Below are 27,535 nucleotides of genomic sequence, written 5' to 3'. Positions count from 1 at the left end.
TAGGCAATGAAAGCTGGCCCTACATAGCAAAGTTGTGTAAAACAAAAAAGGTCCTTAAACAGCACAATAATTAATTTGCTGATCCAGAATAAAATGAGAAAAGCTAGGTAAATGCTTCATTTTGGTCAATTTCAAATCTGCCATAAGAGACGTTTCAGAATTCCATCACAGTGGAACATTTATAAAATATTGTTTTTGAAGTTGTGGTTGACTGAAAGACTCAAATCCGGCTATTTCAATAGATAAGGGCAAATGCCATGTTATGGCTTAGCAATGAAAGCTTTAACTTCTCAGCCACTTCAATGGGTGGAGGGGAACTCCACCAAGGGCAAACCAGCACATCAGTATAGCTCGATTATAAATATACTGGCATTTTGAAACAGTCTGATTGTGAACATACTGGCATTTTACAATATTTAGCATATTATGTGTACCCCCCCCCCCCCAAAAAGTACAAATGGGCACAGTAGCTTATGTTTGCTTTGATTTAGTTCTTATTTTGGTACTGGTCTTGCGCACAAAAAAATTGAACCCAAGGAATCATTCATTCACATTTTACAAACATATCAAAATGAGAAAGAAAATAAAAAGTTATGGCACTAAAAGATTATGAGGAAACGCTTCACACCAGTTATACTCTACCCTAGAAAAAGTATTTTCTCAAATTGCAACTTTGTGACTGGTTCCCACCAACTCAGTCTATTAAAAATTCTGAAAGGGTTCAATTCGAAAGTTCCCAATTATTTTTACACAATTATTTTATTGCATACAAGATCCGCACAAACGTTGAAGCAAGCTGCTACCTTCACGGCATACATTCGGCAAAACATGAACAATTTTAGTGCAATGCCGATAACACACGGATCTGAGGAGTTCAGACAAGTACGTTTTAGTTTGTTTTGGGAATAAGTGAATAGGAATTCTTAATAGCTAATAGACAAATCAAATACAATCACAAGCAGCACTCTTTCTCGCAACAAATGAAACGTATAACTACTCGCAAGCTTCACGGGCACTTGTTTATTCCAACCTAACTACATGTGGTATGGACTATCATACGCAATTTATAAATAATCAATCTTTTATACAACTACAAGCAGTATAACTGGCAGTGCAAATAACTTTCAAGTTCACAATCAACTTAATTTACGTACCCTGTGCTGTCTACACAAGCAATCCTTCCATCCACCAAACTATACTTTATTGTACATGATAAATCAAGCTAAAGCTTAAATATATGCCCCTATTAATTAAACTAAGGAATTTCATCTTGGCCATTAAGCCCATTTAGAATTATTTTCTCTGCAAAACACCAAAAACGTAAAACATTGCGATATAACTTGTGCCTAAATCTGATTTGCACATGCATATTTGCCCAATAACAGCTTGAGAACAGATCCTGATATTTGCAAGTGTTTTTTTTTTTCTTTATTATACGACAAGTGCTTTGTATGAGGCCTATGTAGAGATTTTAAGCAGCCAAAACCATCATTAAACATAATTAAAATGACAGGTCATTTCAGAAATATGCGCAAGTACACTCTCCAAATTGCCTTTAAAATATCTCACATTACTAATGCTTCTTCATATTCCAATAAATTATCAGTTACTGTTACAAGACTACAAAACTACTTTATCTACACCATTAGAATCATAAACTAATGAAAGCGATAGTATTGGTGTAATTGAGAACAAGTCCACATTTCATGGTTCATGTACGCATTAGTTTGCTGAGGTTTTGAATTGGTGTAAAGATGTTTAAAATGGGTTGGAAAATAGATTGTTTATTTGTAAAGCTCTTCCTAATTGTGAAAATACATGTAAATGCTTTTGCTCGTTAAGGAAAAAAATAATAAATAAAAAGAGAAAAAAATAATTCTATGGTAAAATAAAAAGCCCTTTCAACTGATTGTCTCATTACCAACAAATATTGCCTGTTTGTGGTGCACAAACAAAAAAGGGATGTTTCAAACACTCATTCACATGTTCTTATTTTGTGGTTTAGGTGCATTAAACCTAATGGAAGCACAATCTTAACTTAATCTACCTTTGGCAATAAGGAAGCATTTTATAAATAGTAGGGATGAATAGATATTTTTCGGTATATTATTTTAAAGATAATGCTATCTTTCAGTTCCTAATAAAATGGTATTTAGAAACTGGTTAACTTTGGTCATACCCATGACTGCTCCCCAAACAGCATAAACCAATATAAAATGGTCCAATCAGCAAGTCACAAAATTTTACAAATGAGTTCATAATTTGATCATATACAATTCAGAAAAACCCCAACTGTGTTCTGATTTATGAACCAATCAGATCATCCAGAATGAACTGAATTATTCAGTCAATCATTTCATAATGGATTATAGTTAAATTCTCAACCCATGTTTCACTGGAGGAAGCACCATTTTAACAACTTTGAGAGCGCGCATATGGTGTTTAAATGATTGGACCTTTTATTGACAAAAAAAATAAAATAATTTTAATTCAGTAGGCACTGTAAAAGTAACTCCACACTAAACATTTTAACAAGTTCAACTAGCAAAGTAGTATTCTTAACAGATCATTTATGAGCCCTTGCCAACCTAAAAATGAAAATAAAAATGGAGCAAGTACTATGTATGACAACTGCAGTTTCAAAACTCTGTTATGACATTTTTGTGCCTTCTGTACTTCCTTAGTGTAGTAGCATCTTCATAATATTTTGTACGCTCTACATCATGACACATAAAACTCCTCTTCTGCCCACCTACAACCAGTGATCTGGACTACCAAATACCTTCAATGTAAACCGAATACGAAATTTCTCATCCCAACAACCCTTTTCTCTCTGAGTGTAAACATGCATTAAATATTAGACCCCTCTAATAGAAGGTCATTGGTCTTTTGGCTTAAGGTAGTATGGTTTTTCCCTTCTGTCATAATGATTCTGTTAGGTTATTTTTGATTTTTCCTGATCAGTGGTAAATCAGATTGCACCTCACATAAAAACCTCAAAACAAGTCAAGTATGGGATGAAAAACTTGGACTGTTGCGCAAAATGACACACACACACACACACACAAACACATGCGCGCGCGCACGCACACACACACACACACACACACACACACACACACACACACACACACACACACACACACACACACACACACACACACACACACACACAAGCGCAGGACCACTATCAAATACATGGTCCCACAAATTCATGCAATTCTTGTGTAACCCGTTTAAACTGTTTCTCAGGGCAGGCTGTAAATTCCTATGCAAGGCCACAGCTTCACGCGAATAGGAGGCATGATATAGAAACCAATGCATTATCACTGTTACCATAGAGACACACAGCTGCATAATTTTAACATTAACTGTCAAATGGACTGAAATGGAGAAGAAAATGAGTGACTCGCCAGTGCTGGATACTGGTTTAAATAGATGGCTTAGATTCAGTTTTTAGACTTATTACACTCATATTAAATTAACAGCATTTAAAGGGATAGTTCAACCAAATATAAAAATTCAGTAATGCTTTGGTTGTTCCAAAGCCGTATGACTTTTTCAATCAGTCGCCTGGGTGACATAGTCAGCAAGTGTGGAAATAATTTTTATTTTAGGGAGAACTATCCTTTAAAGTTCAGGAGGGGGAGGAAATTTGGGGAAATAAATATAAATAAATAGTGTGTTCTCTCCCTACTGAGACTTAAAGATAAGCTTTGACACTGGCACAGGAGGGATGTGTGGCTGTAATTGCATATAGATTTATCTAAGTGTGTAGAAAGGACCAAACTAAGAGACCATGCGCAAGATCCCTTTGCGCTTTTACGTGTGGTGTGTTTTATTTGCCGAGTAAGAACACCTCACTCAGTCAAGCATCCATCCAAGCCGATGGTAGCACCATGGCGATCTTTGCCATAGCCATGGTGAAGGCCTCCATTGGGCAGAGGGGGGCAGGCGGCTGTGATGCCACAGTGCTTGAGCAGGTTGAGGCTGGGAGAAGAGGGTGACGAGGAGGAGGGTGTGGAGGAGGAAGGCTTCATGGTTGAGAGAATGAGAGATAGGCAGTCGGCAACAGCTTTGTTGGATGCGCAAGCCAATGCTGGCGTATGACCTGAAAGAAGACATAATATATAAATAAAAAACAAGGAGATATTAGCTTGGAAAAACCCTCATTCATTCATACATTTAAGCTGATGTATTATTTCCATGATTTTCAGAAATTTGGCCATCCTAATTTGACGATAACAGGAGACTTTATTGTTTTCCTTTTATCTTAAAATAAAACCACAAACCATGTTTCTCAGGGGTAACACTCCAATGTAGCACTAATGGATCCCAAATTATGATTTATGCCCTCGCAGCCACACAACAAGTCCAGACTTTGGTGATATAATACTATACACATAGCTTCCTCATTTAGCCTGGGGAAGGAGGTGCACACCCGTAAAATTTTTGTCCTGGGTCCAATGCATTTAACCTGTTGATGTGCACCCCCTTTTTGAGCACAAACCATGCCAATGACATACCTGAACTTAAATGGTTTTATTTACTGGACCCTTTGGAGTATGGACACAGTTGTAGTATCTTTTGAAAGAAGACACTTTGGGCTTTATTTCCAAAGTTTAAGAATGAATATATGTTGTTATTTTTTAAAGTTAGAGAACTATGAAAGTTATAGTAATGGAAATATTTTGTGCTGAATATGTTTTTATAAAAAAACAAAAATACAATGTTCTCAAAGCCACAAGTCTATAGAAGTTATGTTTCAAATTTGAAGATGATCTAACAAAAAAAAAAAAAAAAAAAAAAAAAAAAAAAAAGAGGCTCCTGTGAGCTTTTTTTCTCTGTAAATCGCTGGAAGCATACAGAGTCAAATTAAGGCTCCGCCTCTAAAATTCAACACAATCTCCAACGGCATTGCTTAGCTATTATGAATGAAACTATGCCGCATTTTTAAAAATGTTTTTTACGAGACTCTATATATATATAAGATAATATACAGTTTTACAACATAAATGCTGCTCAGATTGCATAGTTTTTTGAAGAACGATGACGAAGGGTAATTCTTCCAGGTGAGATCTCACGTAAACAATGGAGAATATATCAATATTTCTCAGATTTATCACTTTACCAAATATATCAATATTTCTCAGATTTATCACTTTAAATGGACAAAAAGTGCTATTGGATGTTATACAATGAACCCTTGTCATGGACAATTGACCCAAGTGTGGCGAATTGGATTCATCTGGCAATCGCGATTACATAATAAAGGTATGAAGTCCCGTTATGATATTGCATGTTTTCATTTGTACTTCGGACACAAATAAACAAATTGCTGTTTCTGGAGCATTGCTATCGTGAAACAGAGATCGGATATCAATGTTGAACCCTTATACATTTGAAAAGATGTATAATTTGCTAACACACACACACACATACATATATATATATATATACATATATATATATATATATATATATATATATATACATATATATATATATATATATATATACATATATATATATATATATATATATATATATATATATATATATATATATATATTAGACGGTAAATTATATATTAAATGTAAGCAGAGTGATGTCACTCCATGAGTATCAACAGGTTAAGCAACAGCCCTGCGTTATGAGAACCCTTCGTAACATGAAAAATATAACAATCTATGGCTTTATTGACTTAAATGGACAAACAAATGAAGGAAATCATTTGTTTGTCCATTAAGTCGACAAACAAATGTGTAAGTTGACACTAAGTGTGCCATTTGGCACAGAGCCTAAACTTGTTGCAGTCAATTATGAAGACATGTCTGGAGACAGGAATGGACCTTTTGTAATTTACTTGATCCTCTGTACAGAAGGAGATCCTGTCTTACCTTCCTCATCCACTGCCATCACTGTGGCTCCACGATTCAGCAAGGCCTGAACCACTGTAGCCAAACCATTCCTGGCTGCAATGTGGAGGGGCCTGAAAAAAACAGACAGAGAGAGAAAAAAATTATACAATGCTTTGTAAATAATTGCTAAGCTTAAATGAGAAAGCTGGGTAAAATTTGTGTTAGGGTTTGTTCAGAGACAACTAAGCAGAGATGGGCCAGTTCCATTACAATGAATGGGAGAAATAACGGTCAACGGATGTAGAAATTAAGTACAGGTAAAAGAGCCATTCACCTTTTAGATACAGACATCTCCTGTCAATCAACACGAGAAAGTGCTTGCGCATTAGATATACAAGGCAGGATTTAAAAATTAATAAATAAAGATTAGTTTCTTAAAAATAAATCACAATATATGACAGTGTTGTCAGATTTTACTGCTGATTTGAAATATGTTCTTTGATCGTAATCTTGACCAACCGTTTGAAATTTCGGTCTTTCCCCCATTCAAGTAGATAGAAGCTGCACTTTCATGGCTGGAAATAGCTTCCCTGGAGTGTTCCAAAGATGGCCGCCAGTGGACTGACTTGTTATAAAAACTTGGGTTTGTTCTATCAGAGCGTAAACCAAAGCACTGTGCTGTTTTTTCTATAGAAACATTCTCTAATACAGTGGTTCTCAACCTTTTTGACTGCAATGCCCCCCACTGACCAAGACAACATTTATAGGCCCCCTCCTTCCCTCAATTTTTTTTTTAATAAAAAGTCACGAGTGAGCAGTTCACCAGATCGAGAAAGATGGCTGTTTATGTGGTAATCTCGATATGTTTTGCAATTTTAATATAACTAATAATATATATTTATAATTTAATTTAATAATATATATACAATACCATTTAAAATACATTTTTCATTTTATTATAAATTAAATATAATATAATGGCTGGGCGATATGGCCAAAAAAATTATCACAATATCAATAGTTGATATCGATATTTGTCATGATGTACATCATATGTATGTTAGACCTCAAGAGTAAATGTAAACATAACTTGTTTGTTAAAAAGTAAACTCCACAGTGTAAGATACCTTTTAATTAATAAGTTCAAGAAGTATACTCGTTTTAGGATTTAATCCTACATAAGGTGTGACCTCTTTCTGCAACAATTTCATCATCTTCAGCAGACGTTTGACTCTCCTAATGGTCAATAATATATATATATATATATATATATATATATATATATATATATATATATATATATATATATATATATATATATATATATATATATATATATATATATATATATATATGAGAATGTTTTTCTTCCTGGATATGGACCGACACCTGTCAGCTACGGAACCCATACATGGCGTAATTGCTGTAGCCTAAAATTCATTATGTCCACTGAAAGACTTTCTTGTGTGCATAATTTTTTTGGGGGAATTTTACAGTGCTACCGACCGGGCCAATTTGGTTGCTTAGGTCACCTGCCTGGAGACACTCAGCATGACCTGGATTCGAACACGCGACTCCAGGTGTGTTAGTCAGCATTTTTACTCGTGAGCTACCCATTTCAAGTTAAAGATCCACAACCTTAAAGTACCTAGAGACACCTTTATTCTGTTCCATTCCTTGTGCAGCTTTTTTTAAACGCAGAACGTCTTCTGTTTGAACTTTGGGTGAGGAGGAGAAAACTCACATTTGAAGCATACTGTTGGTTGCATTGATGAGGACAGGGTTGTGGATCTCCTTCAAGATCAGCATTGCACACATTTCATGAGCCTTAACACACAGACATTTTTTTACCAATAAAGCACAACATTTCTGAAATCATACCAAAATATAGTCATTGTTAAGCTTGGATAAAGAACTTTGTTTATTACCTTGCTGCAGGCAAGATGTAGGGCAGTGTTCTTGTTCGCATCCAGGAGAGCCAGGTCAGCTTTGGCTCTGTGCAGCAGCAAGGCTGCATAGGTCAACAACAGAAATAGAAGTCACACAATTTCCAAATTTACATGTCATTAAGCATCGTGCAAAAAACTAAAGAAAACAGTATATTCACAACAGAAATTACCCCCCCATGTTATGTTAGAATAAATGGTTTTCCATTTATAAGCTCAAAAGACCAACTTTTATAAGTTATGTCTCCTTTATTAAGATTTGTCAACCAGTGTGAACATCAGCATGATTTATTGATATCTTTGAATTACCAATGTAGCTTTTCTTAAGTGCTACCACACAGACACTTGGGAAAGAAGAACCATACTTTAGTGTCCACATATTATCTAATGAATGATTTAGAGTCTAGAATGAGTCTAGATTTGAAACAGACTTCTAGACTGGCTCTTACCCACGGCACCACTTTGGCCGTGGTCGGCAGCCACCATCAGTGCAGAACGCCCTGAGTGATCCACAGCATTTATGTCAGCTCTGTGCCGCAGAACCAGCTGCAGCCCAACCACATCCTCAGCGACTGCAGCCGCGTGGAGCGGGGTCCTAGCAGCAAAACACAGTTGTTTATGAGTGCAATCCTATGGAGTGCTGACATATTAATGTATGGTCCTATTAAGGTACAGTTCTTAGAAAGCCAATATGGTTCTAATATCTAACTGGTGTAATTGTTTTCCAAGTAAGAACTATATAACCAGCACAAACCTTCCTTTGGCATCCCTGATGTTTACCAGTGAATTACATATACTTGATTCCAACAGCAGCTCTGCAGAACCACTATGGCCATTAATGCTGCAATGGAATAACACAAACAGATAAAACACCATTATACAGATTGACATTTTATGGGGTTACAAAATGAAAACCCAGACAATACACTTTGGTACACAAGACAGTGTTGGTTTAGATGATATCAGGGACTAACACACATTTAAATTAGAGGTAGATTACAGGCAGAATACTCACAGAGCACAGTGCAGTGGGGTGAAGGGGTTCCCCTCCTGGATACTACATGGTTTGAGTTCAAGTAAAACATCCAAACAGTCTTCATGACCTGTTGTTTTACAAGCAAAAGAATGTTATTATATAAAATAGTTTGCATTTCCTCAATGCTCTTTTAGTAAGGTGAAAGAGCCACTGAAGGACAAAAGGTTTGACATCTTACCGTGATAGGCTGCCCAATGTGCGGGTGTGTAGCCGTGGCGGTCAGTGATTGGGTCGTGGGGATAGGAGTGGTCAGCAGCAGAAAGCAGATTGGAGAGAATGTCAACATGGCCACAGGAAGCAGCCAGATGGACTGCGGTTCGCCCCTGAAAATCTCTGCTCAGTGCCGAGACATTGTGGGACAACAGGGCGGTTACACAGTCCTCCCGACCCATTACCGCCTACAAAGACAAGCCTGGTTAGAAACCCTTTTTGAATAGAACACATAACAGTGAATGTCTCTGGCATCTCACCCCTCTGTGTAAGGCTGTTCTTCCTCTCCTGTCTCCCATGTCAGGACAAGCTCCTCTCTCCAGCAGCAGATGAATGCAGTCAGTGTGTCCCCCCATCACTGCCAGCATCAACGGAGTTCTATGGAGGAGAACATTTTTATTATGCAAATGTGATTTAATACAGTTTTGAAAGGGTAGGGAAGGGAGAGGTTTTCATTAGTTTTTTGACATAATCAACAATTTTTGTTGTTGTCCCAAAAGTTATCAGGCTTTATTTTGTTATTTAAATGTAACAAATGCAGAAGTGATTATCTATGAAAAGTTCAGATTCTAAGATTTCAAATGATACCCAATATGCCTGAATTTTGTATTCCGAGACTTGAACATTTTAAGCATAAACCTTTTTTGCGAAATAGCATCCCCCTTTGGACTCTCCGGCGGGTCTGCAGAGTTGGAGGTTAAAGGGATAGTTCACCCAAAAATCATTTCCTCACCCTCATGCCAACCCAGATGTATTTGACAGATGTAGACCTCTCTTGAACACGCATAATGTTGCTTAAAGGAAGCTATTATTTATAGTTAGAAAATACTTAAATATTTATATTTTGTGCACCAAAAGCTATAGTATCCCTTTATAAGACATTCATTTAACCACTGGAGTCATATGGATGACGTTAATGCTGATTATCTGTGCAATTTGGAGCATCAAAAATGTTGTTACCATTATAAGGATCTACTGAGCTATTTTTCTATTTTTCTTCAAATGTGTTCTGCTGAAGAAAAGAATTAATACACATCTGGGATGGCATGAGGGTGAGTAAATAATGAGAACATTTTCATTTTTGGGTGAACTATTCCTTTAAAATAATTCAGTTATTTATGATGCAAAATGTTTTGTAAATTTGCTTGTTACATCCCAAACATAATCGGTATTACATATTGTGCATTAATTGTACTGAGTTACCCAAGAATGTTTGTTAATAATGAATGCAAATCAACATAAGTAAAAATATGAAGTAAAAAGACAAGGAAAAATAATGTAGTTATCAGCTCATACGTACTGTCCCTCCTTGTCTGTAACATTAACCAGGTCAGCTCCTCCCTCACTACAGAGCAGTACTCGCAGACATTCTGAATGGCCATTGGCAGCTAAACAACAAAAAACAAAGTAATTTGTCAAACACCCACACAAAGATTAATTTCATAAACCAATTCATAAATATTGTGCACCTGCAACATGAAGAGGGCCCCATTTGCTGCGCTGCTCGGTGAGCAGGCAAGATGCTGATTGGCTGAGCAGGAGTTCCAAGCAGCGGGCGTGTCCTCTCTGAGAGGCCACGTACAGCACAGAGCGCCCCACTGGGTCACATGCATCTACACAAGCTCCAGACTCAAGTAACACGGTAACACATTCCCAGTGACCTGACTCCACCTGACAGGTGAGATAAAGTGGATAAGTAATTTCAGTGACTGCATTTTTTTAAATTATCAACCACTTTTATGTTTAGTAAAATTGCACCCAAGACACATCTACAGTTAAAGATAAACATTCAGTTTAAGCAAATGAAACAGTGTAAATCATTGTAACGAAAATGCAATCAAACACCTACAAAGCAAATGCTAGCATTGCAAATTTCATTTTTTACATGCCGTATTCAAGCATCAGGCAATGGAATGCCTTTATGGTCAGAAGTCCATAAAGATATCAAGAAGGAATATCCCACGTCCAACTTAGAATTTAACACAGCTTAAGCAGACGTTTTGTTCATACCGCTAGGTGAAGAGGGCTGATGAGCTCGTTGCTTTCAGTGTCTCCCAGAGTGTTAAAGCACATCTCCAAAAGCTACAGAATCAGTAAGAGAAGGTGCATGAATACTTTTTACTGTGATAAAAATTACAGTGGACGATGCAAGAGTGAAAGGACAATCTCACCAGCTCCAGGTTCTGTTTGTTGCCGTGGGCCGCAGCGTAATGCACAGCACTGTATCCTTTATTGTTGCACAGAGATGGATCAGCACCATTATCCAACAAATTCTCCACACACCTACAGAAACATTGATTACATCAACATTTATATAACAACTACATGTCAGGTGTGAAAGGATATTAGGGAGTGCTCTGGACTCAAATGCAGCTTATAAAACGCAATAAAATAAACAACCTTTATCCATGATTTCAGCCTAGAGTGTCACATATATATACATTTACATATTATGTAACTTATATACAGTATATATACACACACACACACACACACACACACACACACACACCACAGTTAGTTCCGGTCGTCGAATCTGATTGGAAGAGGGACGTTCCAGGAGCACTGATGGTGTGACCGCATCAGCACTCAGACGCTTCACTGTGTGTATCACTCCGCTTGTGTTTGTGCTGCTAAACTAAAGTGTAAGTGTAGTGCATGTGTTAGGAGTTATTGTCTTTATTTGTGAAATTACATATGCTAGCCAGCAGGTGGTGGCAAAAGATCATTTTTGTGTGTAAAATTAGCAAGTTGGTGACGTAAAGTGAATCTGTTAGGCATCCGGAAAGTATTCACAGTGTGTCACTTTTTCCACATTTTGTTATGTTACAGCCTTATTCCAAAATGGATTAAATTCATTATTTTCCTCAAAATTCTACAAACAATACCCCATAATGACAACATGAAAGAAGTTTGTTTGAAATCTTTGCAAATGTTTTTTAAATAAAAAAATAAACAAAATCACATGTACATAAGTATTTCACAGCATTTGTACAATACTTTGTTGAAGCACCTTTGGCACCAATTGCAGCCTTAAGTCTTTTTGAGTTTGATGCTACCAGCTTGGCACACCTATTTTTGGGCAGTTTCTCCCATTCTTCTTTGCAGGACCTCTCAAGCTCAATCAGGTTGGATTGGGAGCGTCAGTGCACAACCATTTTAAGATCTATCCAGAGATGTTTAATCGAGTTCAAGTCTGGGCTCTGGCTGGGCCACTCAAGGACATTCACAGAGTTATCCCGCAGCCACTCCTTTGTTATCTTGGCTGTGTGTTTAGGGTTGTTGTTCTGTTGGAAGATGAACCTTCACCCCAGTCTGAGTTCCAGAGAGCTCTGGAGCAGGTTTTCATTAAGGATGTCTCAGTACATTGCTGCATTCATCTTTCCCTCCATCCTGACTAGTCTCCCAGTTCCTGCTGCTGGAAAAACATCCCCACAGCATGATGCTGCCACCACAATGCCTCACTGTAGGGATGGTATTGGCCAGGTGATGAGGGGTGCCTGGTTTCCTCCAGACATGACGCTTGCCATTCAGGCCAAAGAGTTAATCAGACCAGAGAATTTTGTTTCTCAGAGTCCTTCAGGTGCCTTTTGGCAAACTCTAGGTGGGCTGTCATGTGCCTTTTACCGAGGAGTGGCTTCTGTCTGGCCACTCTACCATACTGGCCTGATTGGTGGAGTGCTGCAGAGATGGTTGTTCTTCTGGAAGGTTCTCCTCTCTCCACAGAGAAAAGCTGGAGCTCTGTCAGAGTGACCATCGGGTTCTTGGTCACCTCCCTGACTAAGGCCCTTCTCCCCGATTGCTCAGTTGGGCTGGGCGGAAAGCTCTAGGAAGAGTCCTGGTGGTTCCAAACTTCTTCCATTTACGGATGATGGAGGCCACTGTGCTCATTGGGACCTTCAATGCTGCAGATATTTTTCTGTACCCTTCCCCAGATCTGTGCCTCGATACAATCCTGTCTCGGAGGTCTACAGACAATTCCTTGGACTTCATGGCTTGGTTTGTGCTCTGACATGCACTGTTAACTGTGGGACCTTATATATAGACAGGTGCGTGCCTTTCCAAATCATGTCCAATAAACTGAATTTACCACAGTTGGACTCCAATCAAGTTGTAGAAACATCTCAACGATGATCAGTGGAAACAAGAGGCACCTGAGCTAAATGTTGAGTGTCATGGCAAAAGCTGTGAATACTTATGTATATGTGATTTTTTTTTATAAATTTGCAAAGATTTCAAACAAACTTCCTTTCACGTTGTCATTATGGGGTATTGTTTGTAGAATTTTTAGAAAAATAATTAATTTAATCCATTTTGAAATAAGGCTGTAACATAACAAAATGTGGCGCTGTGAATACTTTCCGGATGCACTGTACATAGAACAGCGCTCTGCAAGTTTCACATTGGATACATACTGTTTAAAATGGCAGAGGACATCGCTGTTTCTATAGTGAATGACATTTGCGCACCGGCTAACCCGAAATAGAGAGGAATACCCCGCTTGGACGTCTATATTCCACTGGGAAAACTGACCTTCAGAAAGCTGTAAGCATCTCTGATTGGGTGTGGCAACAGGTGATCACGATCACACACACACACACACACACACACACACACACACACACACACACACACAAACACACAAACACACATTCTTGTTGACTTATTCCAATGACTTGTTAGAAACAGCACAAGCCGTGATACTATTTCTGAAGTGAACATTTTGAATTACTAACGGAAGCTTGGACACATCATTTGTTTTGAACCAGCAAACGGCAGTCGCGTAATAAAGTAGTTCCATGCATAAATGCATTTTTATGACCATACTCAGTTTTTCCTAATTTTTTGTTGTATATAAGCAATATCACACCTCACAATCGTGCTATATGGCCCTACATCAGCACTGCAGTAATTACCTGCGGCCTCGTGCCTGCGGCTGAATCACAGCAGCGCTGATCTAGGGCCATATCGCACTCTTGCTCGTGAGATATTGCTTAAATAAAACATATTTATACACAACTCTGTGTAAACCTAATAATAACTGAATTAGCCAAAACATATAAAACAACCACACTTCTTATTAGTAAAAATACAGGAAAAAAACAAGTACTGTGAATTCATTTCTTGCACTTATTACAAACAAATCTTTTTTTACAGTAAATGCTAATAAACTAAAAGGGAGAAAGACAGGAAACAGGATTTGAAAATGTTGCAAGCCAGATTCGAACTCATGATGCCACACAATCGGCACCATAAAATGGGTTGGAATGTGCGCTAACAGTTAAACCACGGCTCGGACATGAAATTATTTTCAAAAATCATTCAAATTTTTCCGAATTAAAGTGGACTTACAGGAATGATTCCTTCTCCCCATCCTCTTGGCTCTGATGAGTGCTGGCATGGAGTCGGTCCATTCTGAGAAAGACAACCGGGCATCAATAATGCCGTTGACACTACGATACCAAAGAATGGTAATATTTAAAACATGCTGAAAAACTCTGCAGGTCTGTGGGAGTGCGTTTCACCTGCAATACGCAGTAGATGCTGCAGAGTAGTGCAGAGGTGTACAGCCAGAGCGATCACGCTCATTGACCTCTGCCCCCGCTCCCACCAGCACGACCACACACTGATACCTCCCATTAGCAGCCGCATAGTGCAAAGGAGTCCTGATGGAGAAATACATTATAAATCATCAGCATGCATCTAATATAAATGTAGACTAATTTTGATATGACTAAAGTAACCTACTTAAAAGAACAAAATTACAATTTGTACCTTCCAAACTTGTCCTTCTTATTCATGTCAGCTCCACTGCTTAAGAGCAGGTTGAGACATTCAATATTTCTGAGTGAGAGAATAAAAGGTGAGGAATCTTTTTTTTTTTATATTATATTATGCTATTATTTAAAATTATACTAGCTACAACCTTAACTAAAGTACAAATAAGTCACATTATTTAAACCGAATGAATCCAGTTTAGAAAAAATCAATTTATGGGCATCAACATTAGCAATCTACTTATACGAATCTTAAATGTTTTAGCTTTGCTGTTAATATTACATACATTTTTTTCTAACTCCCCAGTCTGCACATGGATGGACAATAAAACAGTACCACCCCAAAGTGTTACACCTTTCAGTGGAATCAACCTAAAAATAACTTCTATTGGTCTCTGACATTTAAAAAAAAAACAATACATTTAGCTGAAAAATTTAGTAATTTCTGCTAAATGTGACAACTGAAATGACCTTGGATAGCATTACTACACATACAATTAGGGGCACCTGATGTAAAGTAGGGCAGTGGATTTTTAAATAGCTCATTCTAAGCAGAGCTGCTGTCTCACCCTCCTGAGGCAGCAGCATGTAGACAGGTCCTCCCAAAGTTGTCTGGAGTGTTGATGTCAAATCCAGCCGAGAGCACGTGCTCTTTACTCATTGACAACACAATGCTGTAGAGCTGACCTAAAAAAATTAAGACAGTCATTGTGACATTTAGGTAGAGGGGTCTATGCAGTCATCTTTCAAGACAGTACATTTGTGCTGTGAAAAGCAATTTAGCAGGAAATATTAACAGAAAATCAAGAATTCTAAAAATTGTTTTTTTAAAAAGAACCATGGGATTACAATGTTGTTGTTTTTTTGTATCAAAGTAACCATAATACCATGATTTTGTGTACACCATGGTAATAGCATTATATTCTTCAAAGTGAATGTACAATTGAAGTCAGAAGTTTACATATACCTCAGCAAAGTACATTTAAACTCAGATTTTTACAATTCCTGACATGTATTCATAGAACACATTCCCTGTTTTAGGTCAGTTAGGATCACTATATTTTAAGAAAGTGAAATGTCAGAATACTAGTAGAGAGAATAATTTATTTTCAGCTTTTATTTTTTTCATCACATTCCCAGTGGTCAGAAGTTTACATACACTTTAGTATGTTAGTATTTCGTAGCATTGTATTTAAATCATTTAATATGGGTTAAACATTTTGGGTAGCCTTCCACAAGCGTCTCACAATAAGTTGCTGGAATTATGGCCCATTCATCTGGACCAAACTGGTGTAACAGAGTCAGGTTTCTAGGCCTCCTTGCTCACAAACGATTTTTCAGTTTTGCCCGCAAATGTTTTGATTGAGGTCAGGGCTTTGTGATGGCCAAACCCTTGACTTTGTCCTCCTTAAGCCATTTTGCCACAACTTTGGAGGTATGCTTGGGGTCATTGGAGGTATGCTTGGGGTCATTGTCCATTTGAAAGTCCCATTTGCAACAAAGCTTTAATTTCCTGTCTGATGTTGCTTCAATATATCCACATAATATTCCTTCCTCATGATGCCATCTATTTTGTGAAGTGCACCAGTCCCTCCTGCAGCAAAGCACCCCCACAACATGATGCTGCCACCCCCATGCATCATGGGTGGGATGGTGTTCTTTGGCTTGCAAGCCTCACCCTTGTTCCTCCAAACATTATGGCCTAATAGTTACATTTTTGTTTCATCAGACCAGAGGTTTGACCAAAAATTAAGACCTTTGATCCCATGTGCACTTGCAAACTGTAGTCTAGCAAACTACCTTACATGCCAATTTGGAAATTGCTCCCAAGGATGAACCAGACTTGTGGAGGTCTTGGCAGATTTCTTTTGATTTTCCCATGAGGTCAAGCAAAGAGGGACCAAGTTTGAGGTACGCCTTAAAATACATCCACAGGTACACCTACAATTTACTCAGATTAGAAAATTAGCCTATCAGAAGCTAATTGCCTAAAGGCTTGACATCATTTTCTAGAATTTTCCAAGCTGCATAAAGGCACAGTTAACTTGTGTATGTAAATTTTTGACCCACTGGAATTAATAGTCAATTAAATGTTACAATTGTTTGTGTCATGCACAAAGTAGATGTCCTATACGACTTGCGAGTGGATAGAAAATTAGTTTTAATGACTTCAACCTAACTGTAAGTAAGCGAATGACTTAAACTATAAATAACATGGTACATAAATATGTTAATCATTCAGTACGATGTTATATCAAAGTTCCACAGTATAACCATCTATTTACATAATTATACCAAGGTACCACCACACAATACGGATTAAGCATTGAAAGGAGCACATTTTTAACAAATATCGTTGTTCTGGGGGCCTGGGCAGCGAGTATTGACGCCGACTACCACCCCTGGAGTTGAGAGTTGAAATCCAGGGTGTGCTGAGTGACTCCAGCCAGGTCTCCTAAGCAACAAAATTGGCCCGGTTTCTAGGGAGGGTAGAGTCACATGGGGTAACCTCCTCATGGTCGCGATTAGTGGTTCTTGCTCTCAAAGGGTGCGCGTGGTAAGTTGTGCATGGATCGCAGAGAGTAGCATGAGCCTCCACATGTTGCGAGTCTCCACAGTGTCATGCACAACGAGCCACATGATAAAATGCACGGATTGACAGTCTTAGGAGCAAAGGCAACTGAGACTTCTCCGCCACCCGGATTGAGGTGAGTAACCACGCCACAACGAGGACCTACTAAGTACTGGGAATAGGGCATTCCAAATTGAAGAGAAATGGGGATAAATAAATACTAATAATAAAAAAAGAAAGTTGTTCTATTTTTTGGCTCTCACTGCAATTGGTCTCTTTGAAGGGAGGAACAGTGTGTACCTGAGGAAAGTAGCTTACGACAACAGTCAGAGGACCCGTAAAGCACAGCTAAGTGTAGAGGGAACATCCCATGGATTCCTTGTCTGTAGGAAGAGAAGAAAATTAAGAATTATTTAATTACAAACACCACTAGGACAGATAAGATGCAAACTGGTATTAGGTTACTTCCACATTCATTGTAAATGCCAATTCCTTGTCCCTCATGTACATGAAATGCGCAAGTCATTGCAAAGCTTAAGAACAAAATCATGGTTCTTTACCTGGCTGTGTCAGCACCGTTTGTCATTAAGGTGCTGATAAGCAGCTCATGGCCATACTTAGCAGCAACATGAAGAGGAGTATTGCCATATCTGTCCACACAATCTATCTCCCCACCTGAGCAAAGAACAAGGATAAAAATACAAAATAAAAATTTGTGATAGGCTGATACTGGCCAGGCTGGTTAAATTGACATTGGATGATAACTGCACCCATCTGGACACTAAATAAACATACTGTAAAATCTACAAAAACATACATATATACACAATCACTTAGCAATTAGGAACACCTGTACATCTACTTATTCATGTGATTATGTAATCAGCCAATCATATGGCAGCAGTGCAATACATAAAATCATGCAGATAGGGGTCAGGAGCTTCAGCTAATGTTCACCTCAACCATAAGTATGGGCAAAACATTTGATCTCAGTGATTTCGGCAGTGGCATAATAATTGGTGCCAGACGGGCGGGTTAGAGTACTTCTGTAACTGCTGATCTCCTGGGATTTTTACACACAACAGTCTCAAATGTACTCAGAATGGTGCCTTAAATAGAAAATATCCAGTAAGCAGACATTCTGCAGATGGAATCACCTTGTTAATGAGACAGGTCAATGGAGAGTGGCAAGACTGATTCGAGCTGACAGAAAAGCCACTGGAACTCAGATAACCACTCTTAGGTCTGGGCGATAAAATGATATCAATATTTATTGCGATGTAAAACCTCCATGATATCGAAGATAAGCTTTTGAGTAATTTTCTATATTTAGCCTGTGTTCTACATATAGACATGCCTGTTGCTAAAAACACTAGCAGTTTGGCTTTCTTATCGTACGTTTCCTCTGGTGCATAGTGAGCAAATGTGAGCGAGCGCTTTCCATTCCATCCTATAGAAGCCGAGCGTCAAGCTCGCGAGGGGGATTGTAAAATTGACAGCAGCGCAGGGCAAGCAGTTCCCTAGCGTTGGGAGTGGCTTTGTGCAGATTTCTTCCGTGTCAGTGGAAACGCAGCCTCAGACTGTATGAAGTTGCTACTGCCCCCGCTACGCGGGTCACCGCGTTCCAGATCCGGACCCCAGATTGATTCTATCTTGACTGCGAGACATCGTGACGATGGTTACGCCCGCTCATCATCTCTGGTGAGCAGCGCGACAAAACAAGTGCCGGTTACATCATATCTGATCTTTCTGCGCTGTATTCTTGAATATTTTTCTCTAGCACTGAAACACGCTTCACTGATGCTCACACCCGCTTCCACTTTTCCCCACATTTGAGTAAACATGAGGTGCGCATTTACAGAACGCCTTCAGACCATAACGTTTTTTCTTTCTAAATTTAGTTTTATTAATCAGCATGTTCCAAGACTTTAATAATAAACAAATAGATTTCTGTTCTAATTTTGTTCATTTCTAATAGATTTCATCATCTCTGACAAGAATGAAAGACAAAACAATTACTAGTTTGTAGCCTAGTCTTTTCGTTTGTAGCCTGGTCCATTCAGACTTTTACATTTTCAAAGGTTTCTCTCTGGAGATACCCCTGAACCCCAATACAGTATCATTCCTCAGTCACAAGGGCTTCTATGCCCCCATACTTGGATATCTGTATGTAAAGGAATATGAAAATAATTTTAATGTATATAAAAAATAATTATCAACAGATCATCTTAAACATTCATATCCGACTGCACTCAATTGATAAACTCTATAAAATATTGTAATATTTTCATAGAAGATCCCTCAGACACCACTGCATTGGCTGTGTCTGGGACCCCAACGCAGTTTTGTAAAGACTATTTAGGATTTTGTTTTCTCTTCTTTTTTGGGAAATTCAAAAAAATGTGCAATGTGATTGAATAAATCGACAAATATCGATATCAAATGATATGAAAAAGAATATCATGATAATATTTTTTGCCATATCGTCCAGCCCTAACCACCCTGTGCAATTGTAGTGAGCAGAATTGCATCTCAGAATGCACAACACGTCGAACCTCGAGGCAGATGGGTACAAAAGCAGAAGACCACGTCAGGCACTTTATTAGGACCACAGTGTTCCTAATAAAGTGCTAAGTGAGTGCACATATATTAGTGTCAGTATCTGCAACTAAAAACACATATCGGTAAACCACTAGATAACATATTACAAATGATACTTAAAATTAGGTGGAAAAAGGGGCAGCGGAACAAACCATTCTGAATGAGGATCTGAGAGCGAGTGAAACGTCCATGAATGGCTGCCATGTGCAAAGGGCTTTTCCCTTCTTTACTCTGGAGAAAAGACAAGGTAAATTCAGCACTAACTTAAACTCAAACACCAGCAAAAGTCTTATGATTTATTGTCCTAAAATTTCAGACCTGCATGTTGACATCAGCACCGTTGTTGACCAGCAGCTCCAGGCATAGAGCCCCGTTAGTGGACACAGCAGCCAGGTGCAGGGGCGAGTAGCCGCGGTGGTTGGGATGGTTGACATTAGCCCCACGATTGACCAGCTCATTGGCTACAGCCTCCTGTCCTGTGTAGCAGGCCACATGGAGAGCAGTGTTTCCAAAGGCATTAGGCTCATCAATCTGAGAAAGAAACACATTATACAATGAGCGTTAATCTAAGGAAATAAAAAAAAAATCAACTCTACCTAATTCACTTAAAATGTCCCTTGCCTTATTGTGCAAGATTCATCCGTACACATTATTCTAAAAAATAAAAAAAATCTTTCACCACAATTTAATAAGCTTATTGACCTCTAAAATATTTTTCTTCTGATGATATATTTAACATATTAATCAATAATATAATAGCCTAACATGTTTCCATCCAATCAAATCTTGCTCCAGTACATCTCTCAATTCTAAAATGGCTAGCATAAAGGAGGCGCTAAAGGTATAGTGATGCATTCTTAAGGCCTGGACAGTGTGTAGCAGAATTGTGTTATTAAACCTACAAAGAGTACTCACCTCAGCTCCATTGCGTAACAGGTACTTGACCACATCGACGTGGCCACTGGCAGCAGCAGCGTGGAGAGGGGTGTATCCCCGTTTATCCTTACAGCTCTTATCAGAGCCCTGAGACACCAGCAGCTTAACCACCTCCAGATGTCCTGAAAAACACAACCACCACAGTCTTAATGGAACTACCAAGAATCACCATTCAGTAGTTAAAGTTCAGGGTCCCAAACTTTAACCAATGATATCAATAAACCACTTAAAAAAAATACATTTGTAATATAATATATAATGAATCATCCAGACCAATTGGTAAACCATTTCAACCAAATAACTGAAGAACAGACTCAAAAGAAGTATTCACTCACAAATCGTCTGAGCAAGTTCTACTCTACATAAGAGCAATATTTAGATGATGACATATTCTAGAGCACACCGTAAATAGAAAAATCTACATTTACTGTAGAAATTTCCAAGATTGTTAATTTTCATGACTTTTCCTTGGCCTGTAATACACAATTTTAAAATAATCTCATATTTCCTGATTTCTCATGATAGTGGGAACCCTGAAAAAAGTAAATACACTAAATATAAGAAATATGATTGAGGCACAGTACACTGTAAAAGATCTACATAAGGAAGACCATAGTATGGACTCACCAAGGTAAGCGGCCCAGTGAATGGGCTGCCTGTCTTTCTTGTCACTGGCACTCAAATTGGCTCCTTTGTTCAGCAGCAATTTAACCATCTAGTAGGCAGCAGAAGCACAAAGCAACATTGTGTCCATTTATTAAAACATTCTGCACAGGTAAAAAAAAAAAATAATATTGGGAAATGCTGGTTGTCCGATATAATAAATCATATTTGACATCCATGAAGATTATGATCTTGTGCTTCTCTTCTAAACTTGTTTTCGATTCATGTAATTCTCTAAAATGTGCACTCAACTAGATTCAATTATGTAGGGTGAATGTCAACCAATCAAGTATGTTAAACAACATGGGCAAGGGGATTTGTAGATCTACATATGCTCTGCATGGGACTTGACGCAAAGTGTATACATTTTGAAATTAAGTGTCATTTTGTGCATTTTTGAGCAAGCTAAGAAAAAGGGGAGACTTAGAGTTAAATGTTGTTATTTCAGGATTTAAAATCGATTCTGTTATGCTTTCCATTGTGGTGAAGAGTGGAGCTTTTGCTTGGGTTGAGGACAGGAGCAAATACAACTTAAGCCCAAAGTATACTTCGGTCAGATGTGACTGCTGAGCATCCGAGTACAGGACACGTGGAGCAAATCTTGTCAATAGCAGAGTGCTTAAGTGTATGGTTGCTGCGGGACTCTAAATAAACACAACAAACAGTGTATGAATGTGGCATCCAACTGTTCCAAGATTTGTCTGGTTATTTGGCGGGGGCGCAACGTGTAGTGGGCATGCCTTGTAGTGGGCATGTCTTGCAGGATGCAGACAGACCCCTTTCAACTCATGCAGCCCGATTTTTCTATGAATGTGCAGAATGTGCATTTGCACTAATTAGCGGGTCCACAAGGTGACAACACTTACATTTTGAGCCGTTATGGTCACGATAATTGCTATTAAATATCAAGAGATGAAGGTAAAAACTACAACAGTGGACGTGCATGTCAAGTGCGCTTGAGTGAGGAGGCCTGGAGATACCTTTATTTGTATAACTTGAGTCTTAAGTAATATAAAGACTAAAGATCTTTATGGGTCTAAACTCCTGAAGAGAAATTCCAGTGTCTCCTAGCAGTCGTAGTGCGTCAACCGCCTGTGTATGCGCGGACAGTTATGTGGAGTATACTTTGACAAGCTTGCATTCCACTGTACGCAGACGCTGAGCGTTCACGTCAAAATGGAAGTATATCTAGGGCTTTAGCACTTAGCATGCTAATGTTTGCATAACATTAAAACACAAATCAGTAATGTGAAATGAAAAAATATTATGTAAAACTGAGGAAATGAATCATGTTAGGGACAATTATAAAAATCAATTTGAATCTACTCTGGGTCATTTAAAATTAACGATCCAATTATGTTTAAATTACGTGAACAAATTATGTTTTCTGACAATGAATAAGTGAGCTAAACCCACAGGGGGAAAAAATTGTTGATGTAACTTAATTGATTCATGTGGAATCAATGTACATGATTAAATTATGTAAATTCAAAGCATTTTTTTTTTCAGTGTGGGATTTATAGGCACAATGAAAATTCCATAAGAAAAACATACCCAACCTAAACCTCTATTCACTGCAGGACATGGAACTTAAATTAATTGTTCACCCAAAAGATGAGTCTAAGAGTGAGTAAATGATGACCAACTTTTCACCGGAAGTATCAATGTTATCTCTGCCAGTAACTTGCACTTTTGTGGCTTTGTGTTGTGTCTAAAAGATGTTAAGAGCTAAAAAGGACCGACCTCAAAATTAACTGGGCCATTAATTCACCAGAGTTCATTAGATGACTATTTTCCACCCTACGGTCTTACCTCCAGGAATCCGCTCTGAGCAGCGTGATGCAGGGGTGCTCTGCCTGTGCGGTCAGCCATGTTCAGGCTGGTCACATGGGGCAGCAGCGCCTCTACGCAACGCGTGGCCCGGTTGGCTGCCGCAATGTGCAGTGATGTCTGCCAGAACTTGTCCCGTGCGGTCACATCTGCTCCCTTCCTCAGCAGCACCCCAACAGCCCTCTGAATAAACAAAAGCAATGTCCGAATCAATGTTTGAAATTGTTAAAATGGTAAACAATGGTATGAGTAAGCTGTTACTCAGACTGAGCCTTCATTCAGGCATATGAATCATATGCTCGGATTACCTCATTTCTGGAAGCAGCTGCTCTGTGCAACGGCGTCAGCCACACATGGTCCTTTGCATTGACATTTGCACCTTTAAATAAAAAATTAAAACAGGTGAAATTTTTGAGAAAAAGAGTTTAAAAAAAAAGACGAATAGAGACCGAATTAAGTCAATGAAGGATTAATAATTAAACAGTAAGGTATGAGAGGCCAAGTGTGGCAAGAATGCTGATATTTAATATAACAGCACTGAGACGTCATTCACTGTTGGCATCACTCTTGTTGTCTGCGTTGCTCTGTGACATGCAACAGTTGATCCCTTTTATGAACCATTTTCGTTGGCAGAGCAAAAATGTAATTTTGCCTACAGCCATACTATGGCTGCTCAGTACAAAAGCACTCTTTCTTATATGATCCTGTTTAACCTTTTCACATGTGAGTTTCTTCTGTACTGATGGACCCCCCAGCATGAGTTCTTTAAAGTGCGCGTTAATAAAAACAAATCTTACCGTACAGTTCACAGCAGAAAGGACAGATTATATCACAGCAGGTGCACAGAAGGTCAGATTACATATTATCAAACATATAATGTGGTTTTCAGACATTTACAATGATAGGTAAGATCGAGAATGTGCTTACCGGCTATGCGCACTGCCATATTGTTTAGGAGAAGGCTCGAGTGGACTGACTAGTTTGTATATTCTTTGTTTGATGTCAGAAAACATGTCAGCATCGCTGCATCAAAACAGCGCGCTTCGACGTTAAAAGTTTTTTATATGTTAGGAGACATACCATGAGTGAAATCAGCGGTCAACGCCATGACTGACCATTTTCGCCTTGGAACTGCAGTGTACCAAAGACAATCTCACAAACACTGATTCAGACAGCCAGGGTTTCATACATCACAAACCTAAGGAACCAATCCCATCAACTTGTGGGGTGGGACTTTCCATATCAATAGCATATGCTACGGCGAAGCAAGGGGTATCAGGAGAAGCCAGGTGTAGCTACGTATTGGTACTTTGCAAGACATGTTCTGTTTCGGATGAAAAGTTGCAAAAGGACAAATGGTGAGCCTTCATGTATTACCAAAGTATCTGAAAATCCAAGATAAATGGGTGCAGTTTATTTGGAAAAATCGTAATGTCCCAGCAAATCTTCCAGAAAAAAAAAATCAGAATTTGTTTTTGAAAATTTTACCCAAAACCAGATGGGTTTGCCACTAAATTATATTGAAGCCCAACAATGTTCCATTCATTTATCCTGGGGACACAGTGAGCTTGAGCTGCAGGCGAGTGGTGAGTAGAGATGGAGGCGGAGACTAATTTGCATATTCATATATCCACGCATACTAAATGAGGCAAAAGGTGTATCAATGCCATTTTAAGGCATGAAGGGATGATTTTTCATTGAAATGTTTTTTTAAAAACTTTTAAAAATGTAATTTTGATTAACAAAGACGAGTTTTTAGGGGTTAAACCAGTGACTGGAGAGGGACTTTAACAGCTTTAAACTTATATTTGGTGATTGTTTGAACTTTTGTAACATATAAAAATAAAGCTATTGTGACAATGAAAAGGCTATTTGAGCAACTGGATCGTTATGACAACTGCTTCTGTCCCTCGTTTGCTGGTAAAACTCTCTTATAATTTACTCACCTTCATGCCATCCCAGATGTGTATGACTTTCTTCTGCTGAACACAAAGATTTTTGGAAGAATATTTCAGCTCTTTAAGTCCTCCCAATGCAATTGAATGGTGGCCAGATATTTAAAGCCCCAAAATGCACATATAGGCAGCATAAAAGTATGCCTCCAGTGGTTAAATCCATGTTTCCAGAACTGCTATGATAGGCGTGGGTGAGAAACATAAATTCTCCTTCCTGCCCAGTAGATGGCGATATGAACAAATGTGGATCGCCAAAAACAACAGAAGAATGTGAAAGTGGAGATTGATAGGAACAAAAGTACTTAAACATTGATCTGTTTATCTACCACACCTATCATATTGCTTCTAAAACATGGCTTAAACCACAGGAGTCAAATGGATTACTTTTATGGTTTTACTTTGGAGCTTCAAAATTTTGTTCACCGTTTACTTGCATTGTATGTGCCTAAAGAACCGAAATATTCTTCTAAAAATCTTTTGTGTCATAAACATTTGGGATGACATGAAGGTGAGTAAATTAAAAGAGAATTGCAATTTTTTGGTGAACTATCCCTTTAACTTGAGCACAACTTGAACTGTGTATAGACCAAGCATCCAGAACCAGAATGATCCATTTTATATACAATAATATAACTGCTTGTAACAGCAGCCGTGTTGTTTATCTTCATACCTGCATCAATGAGAAGCTCCATTATATGAATGTCCCCCAGCCAGGCAGCAGCATGAAGAGGTGTGCGGCGCTCTTGGTCCTGACATGACAGAAAAATATTTTAATAAACAAGTTTTCAACACTGGTGATTTCTTTGAGGCCCATACAGCCCATATCTACAGTCAAGATATATTGACTGATATCTACAGTCAACTGTGGCATTTGCACATGCAGATGATACACAATTCATGCTCACACCTATAATATGCCATTCAAACCATACCAGTGCATTGACTTCGTCTTTCTTGTGCAAAAATAACTTCACTTCATCTGTATTCCGGTTTAATATGGCCTGGACCAGAGGCGGCTATAAGAGAGGGGAGATGGAGGAAGGGTGGATGTTATGACACAAACATAACATTTACAAAAACAATTTGTTCGGGCCAAACTTTCATTATAATGCATAACTAAAATATCTTGTATTAGGCATAAATTGTGAGTTCTTGATTGATATAGGACTATGATACATAAAATATGGCCGAAACCGAAAGTATCATTAACGAGATGCAACGAAAAGTCCACATTATTATTGGATATGCGTAAATGGGATAAACATTTGTGTTGCGATTGTCATACAAAAGAACATATTTGATAAAAGCAGGAGCTTGAGTTATATACGGGTGTGCATTTTAAAACATAAATACACGATATATATTTTCGTATGCGGCTGGCTGACAACATTGGTCTAGCAGGCTGGCTAACGTCTGGGCGTGATAAAAAAAAATTAAAAAAGGATGATTTATCATTTCCAATCGTTTTTTTAGCAACCTGGACTCATTACGTAGCAAATACATTATGTTTGCAAACAATGCACAATACAAAATGTACGTTTTGAGACAACAAATACGGAGTAAATCCATCGTCAGGGTGCTAGCTAACATATCAGGCTCTGCATAGAAGCGCAGTGAACGAACCAAAATTTGCGAGATCTACACCATACATACAGATTTTAAAATGCTTACCTGGTCTAAAATATTGAGTACCCCCATCTCCCTGTGTCAGTCGGGCCGAAAGTCCCTCATCGGTAAGGAATCGACGCTGGGAAACCAAGACAACAATCTAGTGTTGCAATTACAGACGTGATGAGTATGTCTTTTAGTATGGTGAGGCAGTTGAAAATAGCGACACCAACGTGATGGACGCCTGCGGCAACGATTTTCAAAATAAAAGTCCGAGTGGCATTGTCGTATGATTGTGTCTCGTTTCGAAGGCTGCGTGCGTCCTTTGAAGGCTGCAGTATACCGAGCGTCCTCCTTTAAACAAAACTCGACCTTCGTAGACAAACAAAGCGGAAACGGAAGGTAACATGGTTTCTATGACAGCACGCCACTTTTTTTTTTTTTTATTGCATTAAACACACACACACACACACACACACACACACACACACACATATATATATATATATATATATATATATATATATATATATATATATA

General features: G+C 38.4%; 1 protein-coding gene across 1 annotated transcript; it reads right to left on the bottom strand.

The window, feature by feature from the left end:
• Positions 1-476: 476 nt before the first annotated feature.
• LOC127618822 (serine/threonine-protein phosphatase 6 regulatory ankyrin repeat subunit C-like) lies at positions 477-27,198 on the bottom strand. The gene is made up of 28 exons (XM_052091459.1): positions 27,059-27,198; positions 26,320-26,403; positions 26,058-26,136; positions 23,741-23,811; positions 23,415-23,615; positions 21,567-21,654; positions 20,919-21,061; positions 20,322-20,534; positions 20,156-20,234; positions 17,963-18,077; positions 17,703-17,785; positions 15,400-15,517; positions 14,829-14,897; positions 14,579-14,719; positions 14,406-14,468; positions 11,225-11,336; positions 11,064-11,135; positions 10,523-10,724; positions 10,354-10,441; positions 9,314-9,431; positions 9,022-9,241; positions 8,823-8,910; positions 8,562-8,648; positions 8,257-8,402; positions 7,790-7,872; positions 7,606-7,688; positions 5,901-5,992; positions 477-4,111 (listed from the first exon to the last, which is right to left on the bottom strand). Exons 1-28 carry the CDS (start codon positions 27,083-27,085, stop codon positions 3,861-3,863), a joined length of 3,216 nt encoding a protein of 1,071 aa, XP_051947419.1. The 5' UTR covers positions 27,086-27,198; the 3' UTR covers positions 477-3,860.
• Between the last annotated feature and the right edge of the window lie 337 nt (positions 27,199-27,535).

This window comes from Xyrauchen texanus, chromosome 25 (genome assembly GCF_025860055.1).
Source record: "Xyrauchen texanus isolate HMW12.3.18 chromosome 25, RBS_HiC_50CHRs, whole genome shotgun sequence".
NCBI lineage: Eukaryota > Metazoa > Chordata > Actinopteri > Cypriniformes > Catostomidae > Xyrauchen > Xyrauchen texanus.
This window is presented reverse-complemented; position numbering and strand designations above follow the sequence as displayed.

Coding starts and splice junctions, on each gene's coding strand:
- LOC127618822 (XM_052091459.1), bottom strand. CDS start 27,085: ATGGGGGTACTCAATATTTTAGACCAG. Junction 14,469..14,578: donor GCATCTACTGCGTATTGCAG/GTGAAACGCACT, acceptor TGTCTTTCTCAG/AATGGACCGACTCCATGCCA. Junction 8,911..9,021: donor ACATTGGGCAGCCTATCACG/GTAAGATGTCAA, acceptor GTAAAACAACAG/GTCATGAAGACTGTTTGGAT.